At 39.2% G+C, this 19,503-nt stretch overlaps 1 protein-coding gene across 1 annotated transcript in view; it reads left to right on the forward strand.

Moving 5' to 3' along the window:
* The window catches only part of retreg1 (reticulophagy regulator 1), a 28,076-nt gene that overhangs the window by 2,606 nt on the left and 5,967 nt on the right, over positions 1–19,503 (forward strand). Inside the window, exons 3-8 of the mRNA XM_026149284.1 lie at positions 1,307–1,337; positions 17,318–17,435; positions 17,750–17,834; positions 18,108–18,230; positions 18,814–18,884; positions 19,330–19,453. Coding sequence (XP_026005069.1) covers positions 1,307–1,337; positions 17,318–17,435; positions 17,750–17,834; positions 18,108–18,230; positions 18,814–18,884; positions 19,330–19,453 — 552 coding nt within the window. The remainder of the gene's footprint in view (positions 1–1,306; positions 1,338–17,317; positions 17,436–17,749; positions 17,835–18,107; positions 18,231–18,813; positions 18,885–19,329; positions 19,454–19,503) is intronic.

Raw genomic sequence — 19,503 nt, forward strand, 5'->3', positions numbered from 1 at the left:
TTATTGGTAAATGTTTGGTCTATTATGTTGAAATGTCAACAGCATTTTTATTACTATAATTTATTTATTGGTGATTTCTTTATTTATATTTATATTTCAGGGACTGCGGACGAAAAATAGCTAACAGCTAAATCTGATACAGTGGATCTTTTTTATTAGTAGATAAATGTTTTTTCCATCCCTGACAAATGAAGAGGAAAATTAAAATGAAATAAATAAGCCGTTCAGCTTAAACCCAAGATGTTCCCTCACCAGAGTTATAAATGGCTGCTTTGAAACCAAACAAATCTATTTGGTTCGGATGTTTACGTGATTTCAGCTTCATCCTGGCTTATTAGCCCGATGAGTAAGGATGAGGCATCATCTTTCATGGCGGATGGTGACTCATCAGCCTGACTGTTGCTCACAATTACACTTTGAACACATTGGACTCCTGATGTCAGCAGTTATTTAAGTTTAATGTTATCAGTATAGTTTTCTCTTTGTAGAAAACTTTCATTATCATCACCTAACACTTCTGTTAAAGAAAACTGTTTTTGCATACTTCACGTCATTAAGTATAATTTCATAACATCACAGTAATCATTAGCACTATATCAACACTCAATAAAAAATGGTAAACGGCCTGCATTTGTATAGCGCTTTACTCAGTCCCTAAGGACCCCAAAGCGCTTTACACTACATTCAGTCATTCACCCACTGTTGATAGCAAGCTACGTTGTAGCCACAGCTGCCCTGGGGCGCACTGACAGGACACTGGCGCCACCGGGCCCTCTGACCACCATCAGTAGGCAAACATGGGGTTAGATCTTGCCCAGGGATTTTTGGCATGCAGCCAGGATCGAACCACCGACCTTCTGATTAGTGGCTGACCTGCTCTGCCACCTGAGCTACAGCCACCCCATAGAAAAAACGATTATATCTAATTAACCTGTGGTTGGAAACATGAAAAGGGTCTTTGTTAAGCATTTATTTCATCTACAAATTATGTTTCTTTTAACATTATTTTATTACATGGTTGTTATATTACATTTAGAGCCCAATCATAGCTTGTGGTAACTACATTACAGTTTGCTCCTGCCATTTTATCATTGTTTCCATCCATTCATTTTCTACCACCTATCCGGGTTTAGGGGATATTCTTACCGTCACCACCAACAGCTCGATAGGTGAGGGCAGGAATGTAGATCATCCAATAAATCAATAGCTAAGCCTTCAGGCTCAGCTCTCTCTTTGCCACAGTTTCTGCAGTGGGTGTGAGCGCGTGAGTGCTGATGAATAACACATCTGTGGTTCTTTTTCACAGGAGCCCAGTTATGGCACAGCATGACAACAAGGTAAGACACTTAAGTGCAGGTGATTGTGATGTGCAGGTTTGTTAATAATGTGTGTTTGGTGAACATTACAATGGGAGTGTTTGGATTTTAAAACATATCAGAGAGGCAGAGCTGCTCTGAAGGAAGAAATCTTCATATTGGTGAAGATGCTATTGCGGCATTCATTGTTTCCTGAACCTGAAGGCATCCATAGGACAGTGAAGTTAATTTAAACAAAGAAATCAAGAACAAACATGTCTGCATCAAGCTTCTGCTCAAACCACATCTGATCTTAGATTTAAATTATGTCTGACACAACTTGTTTTTCACAAACTGAAAGGTGAAGAGGATCTTGGCTGAAAAACAAAAAGTTGGTCAGCTTAAATTGTTGATATCACACGAAGGAAAGTTTAATTGGATGTTTGTGACTCCTGAAATCAAGTTGATGTAATCAGCTTCAGTAATCAGACGTCTTACTCTGTTGTTCAACTGAAGAAAGAATCGACTGGCAGCAGTGTGGTGGCGTTACACAGTGTTGCTTCATGAATCACCTCTAGCTATGATCTCTTTTTGAGTTTGGACATATGCACAATATTATGCCAGAGACTGAGGTTCAATTAAAACTGAACCTGTAATGCTTTTAGCACCAAGAGATAAATAAAGTCCCAAAATCCAAAACATTTACCGAACAGAGCCAGGAAATATAAATACCAGGGATAACTAGGAATGTAATTCTCTGGGAACACAGAGCAACGAGACATAACAATGTAGGCAATGTGACAAAGGACAGAGGGACGACTGAGACAGTACAGACAGGTAACGAGGGAAATGAAAAAAGGTGGAGAACACAGTTGAAGAAAACATAACAAGACAGAGGGAACACAGAGAACAACGAATACCAAAATAAAACAGGAAGTAACAGAATGGGGAAACAAGATTGTTATTGTCTTTCTTTGTCTCGTGACAAGTTAAAGAGGTTAGACTGGAACAGAATAGGGAGCAAAATGGAACTAAATACAACTGAAAAGTTGTAAATACAACTGAAAATATTGAAAATTAAACCACAGAGAACCCTGTCGAAGTAGAACATAAACAAGACTTATAAACATAAGTGAATAAAAACTCTATCAATATTAAACTAAACACTCACTAATATTACAAAAAAAATAGGAAACAAAGCTCATAGTGGATTCTCAAAAACAAAAATTCAATTCACTTTTATTCATATGGTGTTAATTTACAACAAACGCCTCGAGGTGCATTATTCTGTAATATTAGAAAGAATCCCCAAATGTCACATGACTCCCAATGAGACAAGCACTTGGCAATGGTGGGAAGGAAAACTTAATTTTAAGAGGAAGAAACCTGGTTATGGAATCATCAGTTCACAAGAAATTCAAAACTCAGGGACCACGACAAATATATCCTTCATTAAAACTACATGAGCCCATTGCTCTGTTTTCTTAAAACCTGAATATGGTGGTGTGTTGCTGACTATTTGCAGCAGATTAAGCCAAGTAATACAACACAAACACAAACAATCTTTTAGGGAAATGATTTCAGTCTCTGGGGTGTGAAGGAGTTAAAGCCTGCAGTCACAGTTACAGAAATGTCACACCAGCCCTTTCTGCTAATTTGTGTTTGCTGCTGTCACACGTTCCTGTGCAAATATCATGCACTAATCAGTAACCAGGATACAAGTGTTTATCATGTATACAGGAACCTGTAGCAGCAGGTTTCTCTGCAGACGTAATTTCCTGGATATAACCAGGATAAACCTCACAAGCAGCATGACCATGTAAACACACTCCATGAACTCAGTTATTTTTTACAGATACAAAATCACACAGGAGCTTTGGGCTGACGATGCATTGTTCTATACTGCTACTCATTAAATGTTTCAGCATGTTTCAGTAATTATTCGTAGGTTGTATTTGAAAAAAATGAGTTGTGTTGAGAAGCTTCAAGCTGAGTGTTCACTGTCAACATCCCGGCCTTTTCAGACCAGCCCTCAGTGGCTCTGATTGTGAAATACTCATAACTTCATTAGTCACCTCATCATGAATGGAGATTTAAGACATCCATGCTTCATATACTGAAACCTAGAAAAAGTCTGTGTGACCACAAAGGACAAGGTGGCGTTTTGATATAGATGAAGTTTCTTTTCTTTTCAGTCATTTTATTTCACATATTAGATGGGTTGCTGTAGTAGATCTTTACCAAAACACTTAAAATCATCCAGCTTTTGCAGAATTTGAATTTTCATAACTTTTGAGTTGTCTTTCATATTAATCGGCACCTGGCAGTGATTGAAACCTTCATTCCAAAGGTTTTTAAATTGTTGCCTCTGGTGGGTTACTTCTGCAGCTACCCCTGCTTTCACAGATGCACTGCAGCCTTGACTTTTCTGAATGTCACCCAACAGAGGTCCATGTGACAATGCAAAACTCCAAAACAGTCAGACTGGACACTGGCTGTCCTTCAACTTCCCAGATTGCTACTGCAGCTAATGTTTTGGTGGATTAACGCTAAAAGTTGATCAGCTGTGTCGTGCTTCCTGCATCATTCAGTTGTTTGTAGTTTGAAGGTGATTTTTTCTTAGTTAAAAGGTCAAAGATAAAGGACAAAATCCAAGGAAAGGAACAGTTACAACATCCAAGGTGCATTTAAATAATGAGTTTAAAGACGATTAAGTGCGTTATTAAAGCTGAGCCAAGGCTAAAACTTAAGCTTGTGAAAAAACAAACAAAAAACAGGTTATATAATGTTCTGCTTAAATAATGTCAGATTCTGAGTCAATTTATACCTCTGAAATGCTTCTTATACATGTCTGCATGTGCTGAGGATATTTCAGAGGCATTTGCATTTAAAAATGGTAAAACACGATTTGTCAGAAGCAAAGCAGATGCACATTTAAAACGGGAACGTGTTTTATTTGTTACTCTCTAAAAGCTTCTTGGCGCTCATGGTTTGGATGAGCAGTTCAGCTCTGCCGATGTGCAGTGATTCTAAAACAACTTCTCTGCCTTAAATTTGAGTCATCTCTTGTAAATATACTGGAAGGTTTCCTAACACAGAGTATATAAAGACGTGTAGCTTCTCATACTGTATCATGCATGACTGAGTCCTCTGCGAGAGCCAGGTCTCGTCCTGACTCTCAGCTGCAGCCCTGCAGAGCTGATTGCTCACATATGACTGTCTAATTTAATCCCCCTGCTAATATCGCCTGTGTGTGTCAGACTAAACTGTGTGATTTGTCAAACAGTGAAACCTACAGTTTCACTTCATGCGCGTATCTTGTGATGCATGACTCAAATGCCTACTTAATTAGCAGATAAGTTGATCAACAGAAAGTAAATATATGGAATGAATTTGGTTCTTTTTGAAAGACAGGACATGCAGCTGGAAGGTCAAGTCAAGTCAAGTCAAGTTTATTTATAGAGCACATTTAAAAACAACCAAGGCTGACCAAAGTGCTGTACAGTAAATACAGATAAAAATACAATAGAACACAATTTCGTAAAACACCTCGCTGATCAAAATAAAAAATAAATAAACAAATAAATTAAACCTTTCTAAAAGCCAATGAAAAGAGGTGAGTTTTAAGAGCAGTTTTAAAAGTTTCTAGGCTTTTGGAGAATCTGACGTGTATCAGAAGGTATCAGATTAAACTGTAATTAACCATTACTATAATCTGTATGTCCTGGGGTATGCCTTTACTATGAACAGAGCTGCATTCACGATCTGAATCCTCCCTCTAACTGCAAGCTTGTGACTGGCTGCTTAGTGTTGATACTTAGATAATCAGAGATGCCTAAACAGATTAATAGCAAGCACGAGCTGATATCATGTCGATGTTGTTCCTGGATCAACAAAGCTAATGTTGGTCCAGGTTGGACATCACAAGTGACCAATGAGATTGTAGTGATGTAATAGTTTTGCCACGTGGAAACAAATTCACACCACACACCAAATCGTAAACCTGAGGCTGTAACCCTGACCGCGATCACACCCTGTTCTCCAACCCTAACCCTGACCCTCACACCCCATTTTTTGATTTCTTTCCTGAGTGGACATCGGCTGTTTTTTTTCCAAAGTCACAATGATATGACAACACAATGTGATTCGTCATATCCAATGATGCTCCCAGACTAACATTATTATGTTGATCCAGGAACAACACCAACATGAGGATGTTAGACCTGATAGTCCGTGTTTGTGCCTTTTCGCTTAAAAGATTCTTATTAGAAGCAGGTCACATTTTTTACACATGCATCAAACAGGTGCTGTAAATTACACAGATTTTTAGTTTTTCTCCATCTCATCTTCTTCTTAGTGGATCATCCATCTCACCCAGTCCTTTGCATCCTCTTTTGTCTCACCAACAATCTGCTTGTCCTCCTACGCTACACCCATGAATCTTTCTCTATTCTTTTTGTCTGGCATCTTCATCTTTAAATCCTTTGTCTAACATTTTCACTGTCCCTACCCTGCACAGGTCCAAACCATCTCAGCCTTGTCTCTCTAACTTTGTCAGTAGAACACCTCAACCTGATATGTCCAAATACCTATTCTTTCTAATGACTCTCAGTGAAAATCCCAGCATCTTTAAACCTGCCAGCTCTAGCTCTGCCTCCTGTCATTTTGTCAGTGTCTCCAAACCATGCATGACAGCAGGTCTTACTACCATCCTTCCCTTCACGCTTATCTCAGTTCCATGAAGAACTAAACAAACAAACTTATTTACAAAACTTTCAGTTGTTGTGAAGAAATATTTCAAAAAGTGTATCACGTTAAAGTACTATTGACAATAGAGAACTCAGTTATGAGCATGTTTTTTTCCTTCTCTCCTCTCTGTAAGAAAACAAGAATAATTTCTTTACATGATTGTCTTTCCATCCATATCCTTAGTTTTTTATTTCTGCCACTGGATGGAGCCTGAGCACACAATCATGAATTATTCAGTTTGTTTAGGCTAAAGTGTGACTTTACAATTTCTACGCATAACTTTAAACATGAAATATTAATCTAATAGTGATCTCAGTCATCTCTTTGTATTTTTCCATTAAAATCGGACACCCAAGCTGTTAAACTGTGACCTCTTTAACAAGGAAAATTGTTAAATAACAACACAGATTTAAACTGCATTAAAATCTGAAAATAAGGTTCAAAGAAGGTATGTGTTGCTCGTTTCCAAGTCCTTAATAATGTTTCTCTGAGATCACCATACTTTCAATATCCCCACTCACTGAACCCTCAATTGAATAAGCAGAAGATAATGGATGGATAAATAAGAAAATGAATAATAGTTCCTCTTTAAATAACAACATTATTTGATTCAATATTTCAGGATACGTAACTGTAGAATAATTACTGTACAGTCCTTCACTGGTCAGATTTGGTCTGTTTCCAAATCTGTTTTATGGACTCTTGTTTTGTTATAGTATTCATTAACTGTCAGTGAGCACCATTTAATACTTTACAGTTTTACATTACCTGAAGTATGTTTATGTCACTGTGGAGCTAAACATATGGTGAGGGTAAATGATTTGTGCTGCAAGAATCTTTAAAAGAAAAAGCTTTGTGATCGTGTTTTAAAAGGAAATTCATAAGATTTTCTTCTTGGTCTTCTTCTTGTATAAAGTTACATATAAACCTGCTCAGCATGAGCTGAAAACAGGTAAATATACAGTGGAGTTCAAAGAGAAAATCCTGTAATCCTTTATGTAAATAATCAGAATATGTGAGAATTTACAAGAAATTCAAAAAACTATAAGCGATGACATCAAATCTTTGAATTTGTGGTATTGATCATGGTTTATTCTTTGTTCTTTTACTTTGTACTTTCTGACAGTTCCCATTTATTTGAATTGTTCATTAAAGTACCATTCAGTGATTGTTCTTTATAAATACCATGATAAAAATAAAATTTTTGCTGTGGAATAAATAAAATAGAAATATCTTAATGCACGTTCTCAGAGTTTCAGATCCCCGTTTAATGGTGCTGAGCCATGACCCATTTGGCAGTCTGTTTTGTGACCAAGTGGTAAAGGCATTGAAGGGGGAGTCACATTCAAATGGTGTTAGTGGTGCAAGGGGTGGAGGTCGTCCGTTACTCGATGCCGGCTCTAAAGGTTCCATGGGATTCAGCGGAGGTGACAGGGATTTGTGGGCGCCAGGCTGGATGCAACACATCTGAGTTATATAACAGATAGTTGGGTGAGTCCAGGTCAGGGGCAATTTACACTGTACTTAAAATGACAGACACCTCACAAGATGCATTTTAATATCATGGACATAGTAATTGTTTCATTTCAGTTATAGTTCACCCAGTTGAAGATTTTTCATCCAAGTAAAACCAAACTGATTAATAAATAAAGGTCCACTTGTAATCTTCATTTGGACTTTTTTCACCCAGTTTCTATCTTCTATGTATTCAGTGTTTGAGTCAGTGGAGCTGATGACAACAACTTTTGGTTGAAAAATGTTAATAGTGTGAGAAGTACAGCTGTAGCTTGGAGTTACACTCATGTGTCCAAAGGTTGATTCTGTTCATCTGGACGTAGCGTTTTGTGGGAGAAACGTTTCGTCACTCATCCAGGTGACTTCTTCAGTCTCAGCTGACTGCAGGTTTCAATCTTATAAACAGAACATTTGCATAATGACTGAAACCAGCCCACTGAAGGAACAATGGGCTGGGAGGTCAGTTCCTTAATCTTAATTATGCAAATTCTCATGACCATTGATCAACAACCACTGACCAAAACCCGCTTCTCAAAGACCACTGATCAATGGCCATGAGTACCATTCACAGAGAGTTGGGGAATGGCTGCAATCACTGTAAGATGGCGAAAGATGATTGAGAATGCATCAAGACGTTACACTCATGTGCATGGACTTCATGTTAATTTTGGGCTTTTAATGATTTCTGAAACTGTTCTAATTCCTGGGTGGAATGATTGCACAGCGTACCTCTTTAACGGCTTTAAAAAACAAGAATTGGATGTACGATTTTGCATTTTGTATAAATACATGCCCACTAATATTTGCCAAAAAGTTAATTCTGTTCATCTGGACGTGGGAGAAATGTTTCATCACTCATTCAAGTGACTCTTGGCAGAATTGGTAGAATTCATTTAATCTGGTTGGTTACATAGCACAAATGTGCAGTAGGCTTGAGGTCGGGACTTTGGGAAAACTACTCCAGAAGCTTAATGTTAGCCTACTTTATCCATTTCAAAACCAGTTGTGATGTTTTTTTGGGATCATTTTCCTGTTCGAACATGCAGCTGTGTCCAAGTTTCAACTGCCTCATAATGAATGTGAGTAAATGCCTGAACAAAACTGTACCAACTGTACAACAGTTACATCAAAGTCACCTTTTGGTTTGTGGACTTGAATTTATTAGAGCTAAGTGGCCATATTTGAATGAGATTGTAGATCATGAAGATAGCTGCTAATTTGTGCTAAGTGTCAGACTAATAAATAATTGGATCACCAACTTCTTCAACTAGCTAGTTCCCAGACTCCAGACATGTGCATCAAAGTCACCACAGCTTTCATTTCAAGATGCCAGCTTTTTAAACAAATCCAAAAAAGTAGAATTATAAAAATATTTTCCACTGTGCAGTTGAATTGAGGGCATAAAATACTTAAAGAGTTTTTTAAATGTTTTTTTTTTAAAAATCAAACTTTAAACATGTTTGTTTTGGCAGTGAAATGAGTAATTTCAACAGTCTTGTGGGGATTGATGTACTTTGGGACAGCCTCAAGTGGCCGTTAGAGGAACTGCAGATTTTAGCACTGATATGTTGGTTTTATTTTTGGCTGTAGTGTGGAGCTTAGGTCTCGCACTAAATTTTTGCAGTTTATGTTGGGAGCTTTGATTGTTTCAGATTTCTTTTGCCCTTATTTGCATATCCACACTTCCACAGTCTGTCTTGTACTCTTCCTCTATCTGTCTCTGTGGCATTTGGCTGGCAGGATGGGATTGTGTTGTTGCCACCTGCTGTTGCCTGTCAGAGCTGTCTTGTGGGTAATTGTACATCAGGCACAGAGCACGTCTCAGGCAAAGGCTTGCAGGAGATTAGGTGCTGACCCACAATGTGAGCTGACAGCTGAGGAGTGTGAGCCAGCCACATATATCTACGTGTGTGTGTGTGTGTTTGTGCAGGGGGGCATGGGAGGGGTGTTGATAACTGAAAAAACAATGTCACAAGTAATGTAAGTAACAGTTGGCATTTATTTTGAGTCATGTTGTGTAAATGGTGAATGTTAGTTTCCTTTTCACTCTCGTGTGGTCTCCACTAACTCCTGAGGAACATACACATACATGCCAAAAGTATTCACTCACAAATCCAAATCACTGAATTCAAATGTTCCAATCACTTCCATGGCCACAGGTATATAAAAATCAAGCAGGCAGGCAGACTGCTTCTAAAAACATTTGTGAAAGAATGGTTTACTCTCAGGAGCTCAGTGGATTCCAGAGTGAAACCATGATACCTGCAAAACAAGTCCAGTTGTGAAATTTCCTCTCTGCTAAAAGTTATTGGCATTATATAAGCGGAAGCAATTACAAACAACAGCCACTCAGCTATGAAGTGGTACACCACGTAAAATCACTGAACAGGGTCAGCGAATGCTGAGGTACATAGTGCACAGAGTTTGTCACCTTTCTGCAAATTCAGTTGCTACAGACCTCCGAACTTCAAACAGCCTTCAGATTAGCTCGAGAACAGTGCATAGAGATCTTCATGGGATGCTTTTCCAGGGCCGAGCTTCTGCATCCAAACCTTACATTACTGAGCGCAATGCAAAGCGTCAGATGCAGTGATATAAAGCATGCCACCACTGGGCTCTAGAGCAGTGCAGATGTGCTTTCTGGAGTCACAATTCATGCTTCTCCTTCTGGCAATGTAAAGGATGAATCTGGGGTTGGAGGTTACCAGGAGAGTGTTGTCGGGTGGTTCTTCAGGAGTTGGACTCGCCCCCTTATTTCCAGTGGAAGAAACTCTTCAGCATACCAAGACGATTTGGACAATTTGGCGATGGCCTCTTCCTGTTCCAACATGTCAAAAAAGACATGGATGAGCGAGTTTGGTGTGGGAAACCGTAACTGGCCTCCACAGGGTCCTGACCTCAACCTGATAGAATGCCTTTAGATGAATTAGAGCAGAGACTGTGAGAAGGGCAGGTTGAACATCAGTATCTGACCTCACAAATGTGCTTCTGGAAGAAAAACTCCCATAAACACTCCTAAACCTTGTGGAAAGCCTTCCCAGAAGAGTTGAAGCTGTTGTTGCTGTTTACTTTAACAGCTGACATTTACGTGTGCCCGTCTGCTGTTTGGTGCTTAGTGGGTGTAATAGCTTATTTGGTAAAACCTGCTTCCTGCTGCACCTGGAAGCTCAATAACACAAGTCAGGCTGAGCCACACAGCAGAACATAGAACCAAAACAGAGAGATAACTGTGATTGTTTCTCAGGTTTATCATTATATAAATATGAGAACTATCCAGTGATCAAAAAAGCCCAGCACATACACAGGTGTTATAAATTATTCCAGCTTTGTGGATTTGTGGAGTCAAGAGTTACAGGATGTAAACAAATGCCAAATGCAATAAAACTGTTATTGGGAAAGTGAAAGAACTGTTGGTCAAGCATCATGTCAGTGCCATTTGTGTGTTTAAATGATGGTGCTTACAGATGTAGACGAACGTCATGCGACTCATACAATTTGTGTTTGTGGCGTTGGCTTCGAGGAAAGACTCAGTGCTGAGTTACTCTGTGTTCCCACAACAACTGCAAAGTTTCTTAAGAGTTGTGAAACCTGAGTGCAATGTGTGCCTAATTACTTACTGTGCATGTGTGTGTGTGAGTGACTCAGCTGTCTCCACACCGCCGGAACAGATTCAGACTGACTGGAAGCACTTGAACCAATCAGATCACTTGGGATGGAGTGGGTGTGTTTCAGAGTGCACGCTCTGATTGGACCTGGGGTCCGCTGGAGTATAAACAGCACAATAAACCAACTATGAGTGTTTCATCACAGTCAAGTGATGTGATTAAGTCATACATAAAGAATAACAGTGATTACATCCAGACTTTGTTGCTTTTCGTCTTAAAAGTAGTTTACCAAGTTGAATGTTTTTAAGAAGAAAATTAACAAACGTTGTTGCCAAAACTGTACCTGGATAACCTTTACCTGTTGGCATCTCTCTGTTTTTGTCTATACTACAAAGTAAGCATATTATTTTTATGATAATTCCATAAAAATACTCCAAAAGGTACAAATAGCACAAACACGGTTAAGAAGTCCAGTTCAGGTGAAGCTGGCTGACAGCTACACCTCATCAGTCAAAGCTATAATAAATCGGTCAAAATTATTTTTTTGTACTACACCATAAACACGTTTCTACAGTAACGTCTCGTCTTTCGAGCTTCTTTTGACTCCTGGATTTTGCCTCTTGGTTTAAACACCCAGACAAATACAAAAGGGTGGAAACTGTTTGTCCGTAAGTGACAGCGAATTGGGGTCGAGGCCCGCACAATGCTGAAAGGAAAAGGGCATGACAAGCGTCAAACTTTCCCTTGAGCTAAAAGTTTTGACAGCATCGATCAACACGCAGACAACATTGTGTTTCTTCTCCTCTGTTTGTCCAATGCATGTCACTGAAACATGAGCAGGTGTGTTTAGGAGACCGTTGTTGTTGGATCGGTGTTGTTGATACAGGCTGTTGTTGTTGCCCCCCACCCCACCCAACTGCACCCAAACCAGCCCAACCTAGCCCAACCCCATCCCTCTGTACTCCTGATGGCTGCCGGATGGAATGTAGTGTGACTCGGTTATTTTTAGACGGGGTCACTTGAAATACTCCAAGCGGGGCTTCATTGAGGATAAACAGAAGCTGCTCTCGTGCAGTGTGTCACACTTAAAAGCTGAGCTTACCTCAAGCCTAGGTTTGCATTTTGTAACAACTGGAAAACATTTAAATTAGGTGTTTCTTTTTTTCTACCATTATCCGTGATCCAGTTTTTACCTGGCTGTTTTATTTGCACCATTTAGCCCTCTGAAGGTGCCTGAAGACCTTGAGATGTCTCCTGAAGACCATGGGGCAGGATTGAGGTACAAATTTGTGTCCTGGAGAGGAAGCCAGAATAGATTTAAGGAGCAATGACTTGTCTGGTCTGCTAATCCAGATCCAGTAGAAAGAATTTAGCTGTTTTTACAGTTGGAAACATGCAGATATTTGGACAATTTTAGTTGTATTTGTCCCTTTATTGTAGGCTTGAAAACGCATGGATCTGAGATTTACTGATTTTTTTGGCAGAAATGAAGGAGATGATGTAGCACTTTTAACTGAACAAACTCAAGTACTTTAAAGAAAAACTGAAAACTTTTATTTTTGGGGGGTTGGGAGGGTGACCTGAACTTACTAAAGAATCTCAACGTAAAGTTAGATCATACTAAAATTATTAAATTTATAATACATTCAACTCTTGATGTCAGTCTGAATAAAGAAGCACCACAGAACAGATGAACTTTGAAAAGTTGTGTCATTGGGCCATGTCTGTCTGTTCCACTGGTTTCTTATATAACTTGCTTGTTTTGGCTTCATACGCAGACACATGCAGACTGCTCTTTCACGAAGGCATTAAATGTAAACTCCATCAGCTGGAATTCTGATTTCTCGCTCTGTTAATATCAGTCTTTTTACCTGTGTGTCTCTACGCAGAACATAATCAGGTATTAGTTGCGTCAGAGTCAGGTTTTCTGTGGTAAACACCCACATAAACGGGGGGGCAGACACAAGTGAAGAGCTGAGATGTTTTTGCCGCCATTCTTTGCATTGTTTGTCTTTCTATTTTTAAACTGCAGTCACTGGGCTTGTTAGAGGCTCAGATGTGCCGCTTTTTCCGTGTTCTGTTGTTTCAGAGCCTTTTAGTTTCTATTGGACTATTGCCTGAATCCTTCATACATGTGACTAATAGTGACCCACCAGTGGATAACAGTGCTCAGTGGTGGTGTGTAAGAGTCTGGGGCAATGAAACATGATATAGTCTTTTCTCAACAAGTATCCAGAGAGCATGGGGCAGGAGTTTTGAGAATGCACATGTTGAAGGTTGACTACTACTTTAAGTTGTGCAAACACTTTTTGGTTAAATCTAAAGCCAGAAACTGGTGATATTCACTGGAAAATCTTGCAGATAGAGGCTACCAAGAAGTGTAAACATAAACCCAATATTCATACTTTTGATCTGATAATTTTTGGGGGAGTTGAAGGCTGGGTCAATGTCTTGAAATGTGTTTTTTTCCATTCCCATTGAGATTTTGTGGTGTGTTTACTGACATCATTGCTGTTGGTTGGTTGGTCCACTCGGTTGTGGACGTGAATGGGGGCAGTTGCCGATCCAATCACACATTTTCCAAGTCTGCTTGGGCTCCAAGGCTGCCTCAAGGAGTATGGGTTGTTGGTAAACTCTAGTGCAATGTCTGCATAGACAAGTCTGATTGGTCATCTTGATAAAAATCGAACAATTTTATTAAGGTCGCCTGTCAGTATACAAATGAGGATGAAAGATGGCTACTTGCCACCAGCTTACTTTTTAACGTGAAAAGTGTGTTACTCTGCTCAGAGAAATGGGTAGATTTTAACATTTCTTTGAAAGCGTTTTGGTTTGTTCCTTCACTTCTTGTGTCATGATTGCAATGAAGATGATGAGGTTAATATAATGGGTAGTGTTAACAAGTGTTAATGAACAGATTTCAAGATTTTAGCATGTATTTAGAAGGAATTTAGTCAGGAAAAATCACACCTAGCTTCCCTTCTTCAGCCTTAATGCAACAACAGAATCAAGAAAGTCTCCTGAGCAGAAAGTTTGTCTGTCTGGTGACCCCCACCAGAAAAGTCAAGATCAAAGTAGGTCAAAACATCTGCTGAATGTGCATTCATTTCCCAGCTGATGCAAATATTATTATTATATGCATGTCTTTTTAGGGAGATGTCTGGCTTTCGTGGAATGGATAAATTCTTACCTTGTCAGCCCATCCATGTTGCTATAATTGCTTTGCAATTTTACTGTCACATGTTCAGCACACCATCTTGCCTGGAAAGCAAACTCCTACAGGGCGCTGGAAGTCGAGAGGGGATCAGCAGGTTGAGTTTTCGTCATCAGGGTTATGTGAGACAAGACTGGGTGTGTGGGTCAGGTGGATGTAAAAGAGATACTCTCGCTTCTCGTGGCCTAGGTGCCAAACTGAAGCATGATTGTGGGGAGGGAGAATTGGACTGAGCTGCAGATAAAGTGGAAGTTTAACTGATAAGTTCTGACTGTTTAATTTCTATGGCTGAACTAAAACAGTTTCTCTTTTTCAACACAAATACAGGGCGTTTTTGGATCGTAGCAGATTACAAATTTATACAGACAATTTGGATTATCATTTTGAGTCAATGCAAATGATCTGTGTTGGGTCGGACAGTGTAATAAAAGTAAAAATAACAACGAATTGGTGGAGTCCATCTTTAATGCTGGTCAAGGATGAAAGAATAATGGAGATGACTGCAGACATGGCACTGATTGTGTTAGTAAGCAAAAAAATGAGGTTCTGGGCAGAAGATGGGCTGCAAAGTGGCTTGCAGAAGTGCAGCAACTGTAAACAACTTTTCTCCATATGAGATTTACCGGTTGCATGCATAGGATGGTATCAGTTAAATCACCTTAGTAGTCAAGTTTAGTTAGTTTAATGCTCTGTTTGTGAGACAGTGAAACTGTGAATATGGAGTTAAAAGCTGTGCAAGGAAAGAAGAAAACCAACCTTGGTGAAGATCGTTTCCAGTATTAGCAGCTGCCAGCAAATGCTAATATGCAATACTTAGGCTGAATAAGCTTTTCCTAAAGACCTGCCAAGAATAGGGATAAATCTGGGATACGTCAGAAATACCACATTAAGTCACACCGTGCTGGAAGTAATTTTTTTCTTTTACAAATGTCCAGTCCCTTTATCAGCATGTGCTGGTAAATTTGTATCAAGTTGCACTCAGAAAGAAAGAACAAGCTCATATTATTAGTGACAGACTTTCAGCGTAAGTCATTGGAGGTAAACGTGGCCTTAAGCTGCCAAACGCTGCAGAGCCACTGGGCTACAGTAGTGATCCTACTTGTATTTGTTAAGCTTCCCCTTCCACACTGTTTACTGCATCAATCATTCACTGGAGTTAAATCAGACTCAGAAAAGAGTTAGGTTCTGTGTAAAATGTAACACAGTCTACAAAACTGTCAGTATTTTGATATTTGTTGGTTAACTGGTGGAAACCTGTCTAGCTGCTGTAGTAACTTGAGCCCCATCACCATTTCCCACCAGCTGTTTCCACCAGGACAGCTGCAACCACAGGACATGTAGTTTCCATCCTCAGCTGGATAAAGTGGGATATTTAATATGAGGAACATGGTTGAGACATTTCCAGCTTTTACACTGACAATGACAGATTAATTTGGTCTGAACAACAGTAGAAATTTCTCTTAGTACACTATGCATTCATGTTTGAATTTGAAATGCTCTTGTTTATTTTAGGTTGGATAAACAATAACAATAACAACAATCTGGGAAATGAGTCAGTAGGCTAAATAGACAGCAGGAAAACAAAGGTAACAAGCTACAGGTGAATTTAATCAAACACTAAAGAGGACAGGGCAAATACCAAAGGAAGGAAGCAGACACAGAAAGAAATATGAAGACCTAACCTTTAAAATAAAACAAGAAGTAAACCAAAAAGGAGACCAGAATAAACTTTGACAACGACGAGACAAAGGTGCAGGGTAGACTGAGGCTTTCTTCTGCAGAGTGATCACATTTCATAGGTATATTTTAGTGTAAGAGACTGCTCACACTGAGTTTGAGATTTTTGTAATAACTGGGTCCAGATTTATGCTTTTCTTTCTGCAAATTTTTGCTATTTATTTCCATCATATTCACGAGAAGATAGTAGGCTAAACAGCTCTAGAAGTAGTATTTTGCTTCCTGTTTGAGGTCGTGAGAAAGCACATCAATCTGATTTAAGTCCAGATCTTGACTAGGCCATTACAAAATCTTTTTCTTTGTTCTTTGAGCCATTCAGAGGTGACCTTTCCAGAATCACTGTCCTGGTGATAGATGTTTCTGGTGTTACATTATACACTAGTAAATGCTCATTTATCACATTTTAGCTTTACTAATATTACGTTGCATTACAGCCTGGGGAATTGAAAGTAGCTAAGAGAGGAAAGATGACTTTAGCTGCCTCATACTCATATCTATTTATCACACATGACCTACACACGAGCCACACCTGTGCCTTTCATAGCTGTTTTATATCTGACGAGAACACGAGAGGCTGATAGTGGAGCTTAAATAGGAGGTGATGTTCGGGAACTCCCATCCTGGAGCGGAAAGTTTTATAAATCATCAGGTGGCCCAGAATTCCCAGCAGTGCCACAGCATGGAAACCAGTTTCACATCCCTATTCCCATCCCACACCTGTCTGCACAGTCATCGTGCCAATGTTATTGTAGGCTTCCTAATTTAAACAATGGCATTTGCATTGGAGTGGCTTTTTACTTGGACTAAAATTTATTAATGACCCTCAACGAAGCAGAATTTCAAGCCTCTGACAGCAATGTAATCCCCTTCTTAGTTTGTCAAATGCTGGTCCTATTTTTAATGCGGAGTCACCGTAAAGTGTGTCAGCATGATCTAGTCCAGTCAATTTATTGGAGGGGACTATGAAAACAGACTAAAGCAAGAAATGCAACAGAACTAGAAAACTTAAAAAACACAGAACTCTGGGCAACAGACCCACGACCACGACAATTTTAGCCTTTCATGTCTAAATTATGGAGGCTATTAGAGTAGCAGCATCATTAGACCTCCAAATTTACATTTTAGAGGCCCATTGTTTCAAGCACAGTCAGGAGTGTTATCTTCAATTTAATTAACATTCCTCTGTCTTTGTCTCTTTATAGCTGGGAGATCATTGATTCAGGCCAGGACAGCCGGACTGGGGTTGGACCTCAGCTTACTGACTCCCTCAGACTCTTCCTGCAAGAGACATCAGCTTTCAAAAAGCAAAACCCAGGCAAGGTGAGGCAGAGACAACATACCTGATGTATGTCATGAACAAAGCATATATGTATACTGTATATATATATATATTTAGTATAACAATTAGTTAATAAATTATTGAAATCTGTATAAAACAATTCTACCATTCAGCATTGTTGGAAAATACCTGTTTGCTTTATAACTTCACTGTCTGTAATTTGTGTCTGAAGCTGAAGCTTGGAGGGATTTTGCATATCTGTAAAACCAGAAATACTAAAACAGTTTATTGTTGAGGGGGAGTTTAGTTTGTAACTGACAGCAAAAAGTTCTTTGTTTTTGCCTCTCTGTTTTAGTTTTGCCTGCTGGTTTGCAGTGTGTGCACTTTCTTTGCTGTCTTAGGACGCTACATTCCAGGGATCGTTATCTCGTATATTCTAGGTGAGTCCTCAAAGATTTGCTCAACAAAAGGTCAAGTTATCAACTGAAAAACACATTTGAATCACATTTTTTGTCTGGTTTCCGAGAGGTAACCCTTGTGTTGTCCTCGGGCCAAAAATGGTCCATAGTTGAATAGCAAACAAGTAGATGGGAATCCCAAGGACAGCAGAAGTTAAACAGCACATATGATGAATATCGCATGCTGAATTTGAGCTTGCTGTACACATTTTATTCTGCAAAATAAGCTGACATTGTTTTTCTTCCTCTGTGAAGTGTTGGGTGTCTTTCTGTGGCCTCTGATTTCATCTCATGACATCAGCTCGTGGCTGGAGCCAGTTCTGCAGAAGCTGGACTTTGGCATCGGCGAGTTTTTTCAGAAAATCAAAGAGAACCACGGTAAATATCATGCAATTTGTTTTTACTCATTATCCAAACAAGGACATGAGATCAGGAAGTGACTCACCATGTGTTTTTTTTTAAGACAACTACCTGCCAAACTGCTGCAAACCTATATGACCTTTATTTTTCTATTATGTAGACCTAACCAGAACAAATCTTTAAAAACTTTAACTGAAGTTTTGTTGCAACTCGTAAAAGTCTCCTTTGGCATATGCAATATGAGCCATATATCTCAACAACACATAACAAGCATAATGTAAGGGTCTGTCGTTTCTGCTCTGCAGTTCATTAAGACTGTTTTTTCATTTGACCCAAAGTTAAGTGTGCAGGTAAATTAACATTAAGGTCACGGCTTGACCTAGATTTGACATTATTGTGAAATGCTACATAGCATGTAGGAACTATTGTAGAAATGTACACTGAATGTGGAGTAGATTTTTTATAAAAATGCTTATTTAAATAGCAAGTAAACATTAAAAAGATTTGTTATCATGTAAAAATCAGTTTACCTTTTTTATCCAGTATTTTGCCAGAGAACTAAATCAGTCTTATCCATGTTTTTCTTTTTTTTTTCTTTTAGAAAAGCGACTCCTCCAGGCTCAGAATGAGAAAGAAGGCATTGAGTCAGACCTCTCCTCTATGTTTCCAAAGGTTGGCTAATCATCTTCTCATCTTAACGTAATTATGCCTCTGTTGACTGATAGCATCCAGTTAAAGCTAGTAAAATTCAATACACATGATCCACATCACCATCAGCATGGGACAAATCCAATGGCAAGAAATGCTTTAAAGTTTTTCTCCTCATGCCAAACACTGAGCTGCTGGTTGAATTCACTGAGTGCACTTCCCTGTCACGCTCACTATTAGAGCGTTCAAATCGCTGTGCAAATATAATGAATGCAATGCAGAAAGAATGTGTTGTATGCCTTGTAAGCCTCAAGTGACTTCAGGATTCTGCAGTTTCATGCACTTAGTTGTTATGCGGCTTCATCTTTTAGTCCCGGATGTCACCACTTTGTCTGAGTCAACCAATTACCAGCTCAGATCTGGGTTTGCACTATAAAATCTGACGTCTGCGTGTGTCTCTCTCCCCCAGCTCGACTCCACAGTGTGTAAAGAGATGTCTGTCTCGGACACAGAGGTGTCAGATGTCACATGGACAGACAATGGTACTTTCAACCTGTCAGAGGGACACACACCACAGACTGAGAACTCAGAGGGTAAGTTTCATTTGACGCTCTTCTGACTGACGCCGAGAGCTACTTTGTGT

Source organism: Astatotilapia calliptera, chromosome 18 (assembly GCF_900246225.1).
Source record: "Astatotilapia calliptera chromosome 18, fAstCal1.2, whole genome shotgun sequence".
Taxonomy (NCBI): domain Eukaryota; kingdom Metazoa; phylum Chordata; class Actinopteri; order Cichliformes; family Cichlidae; genus Astatotilapia; species Astatotilapia calliptera.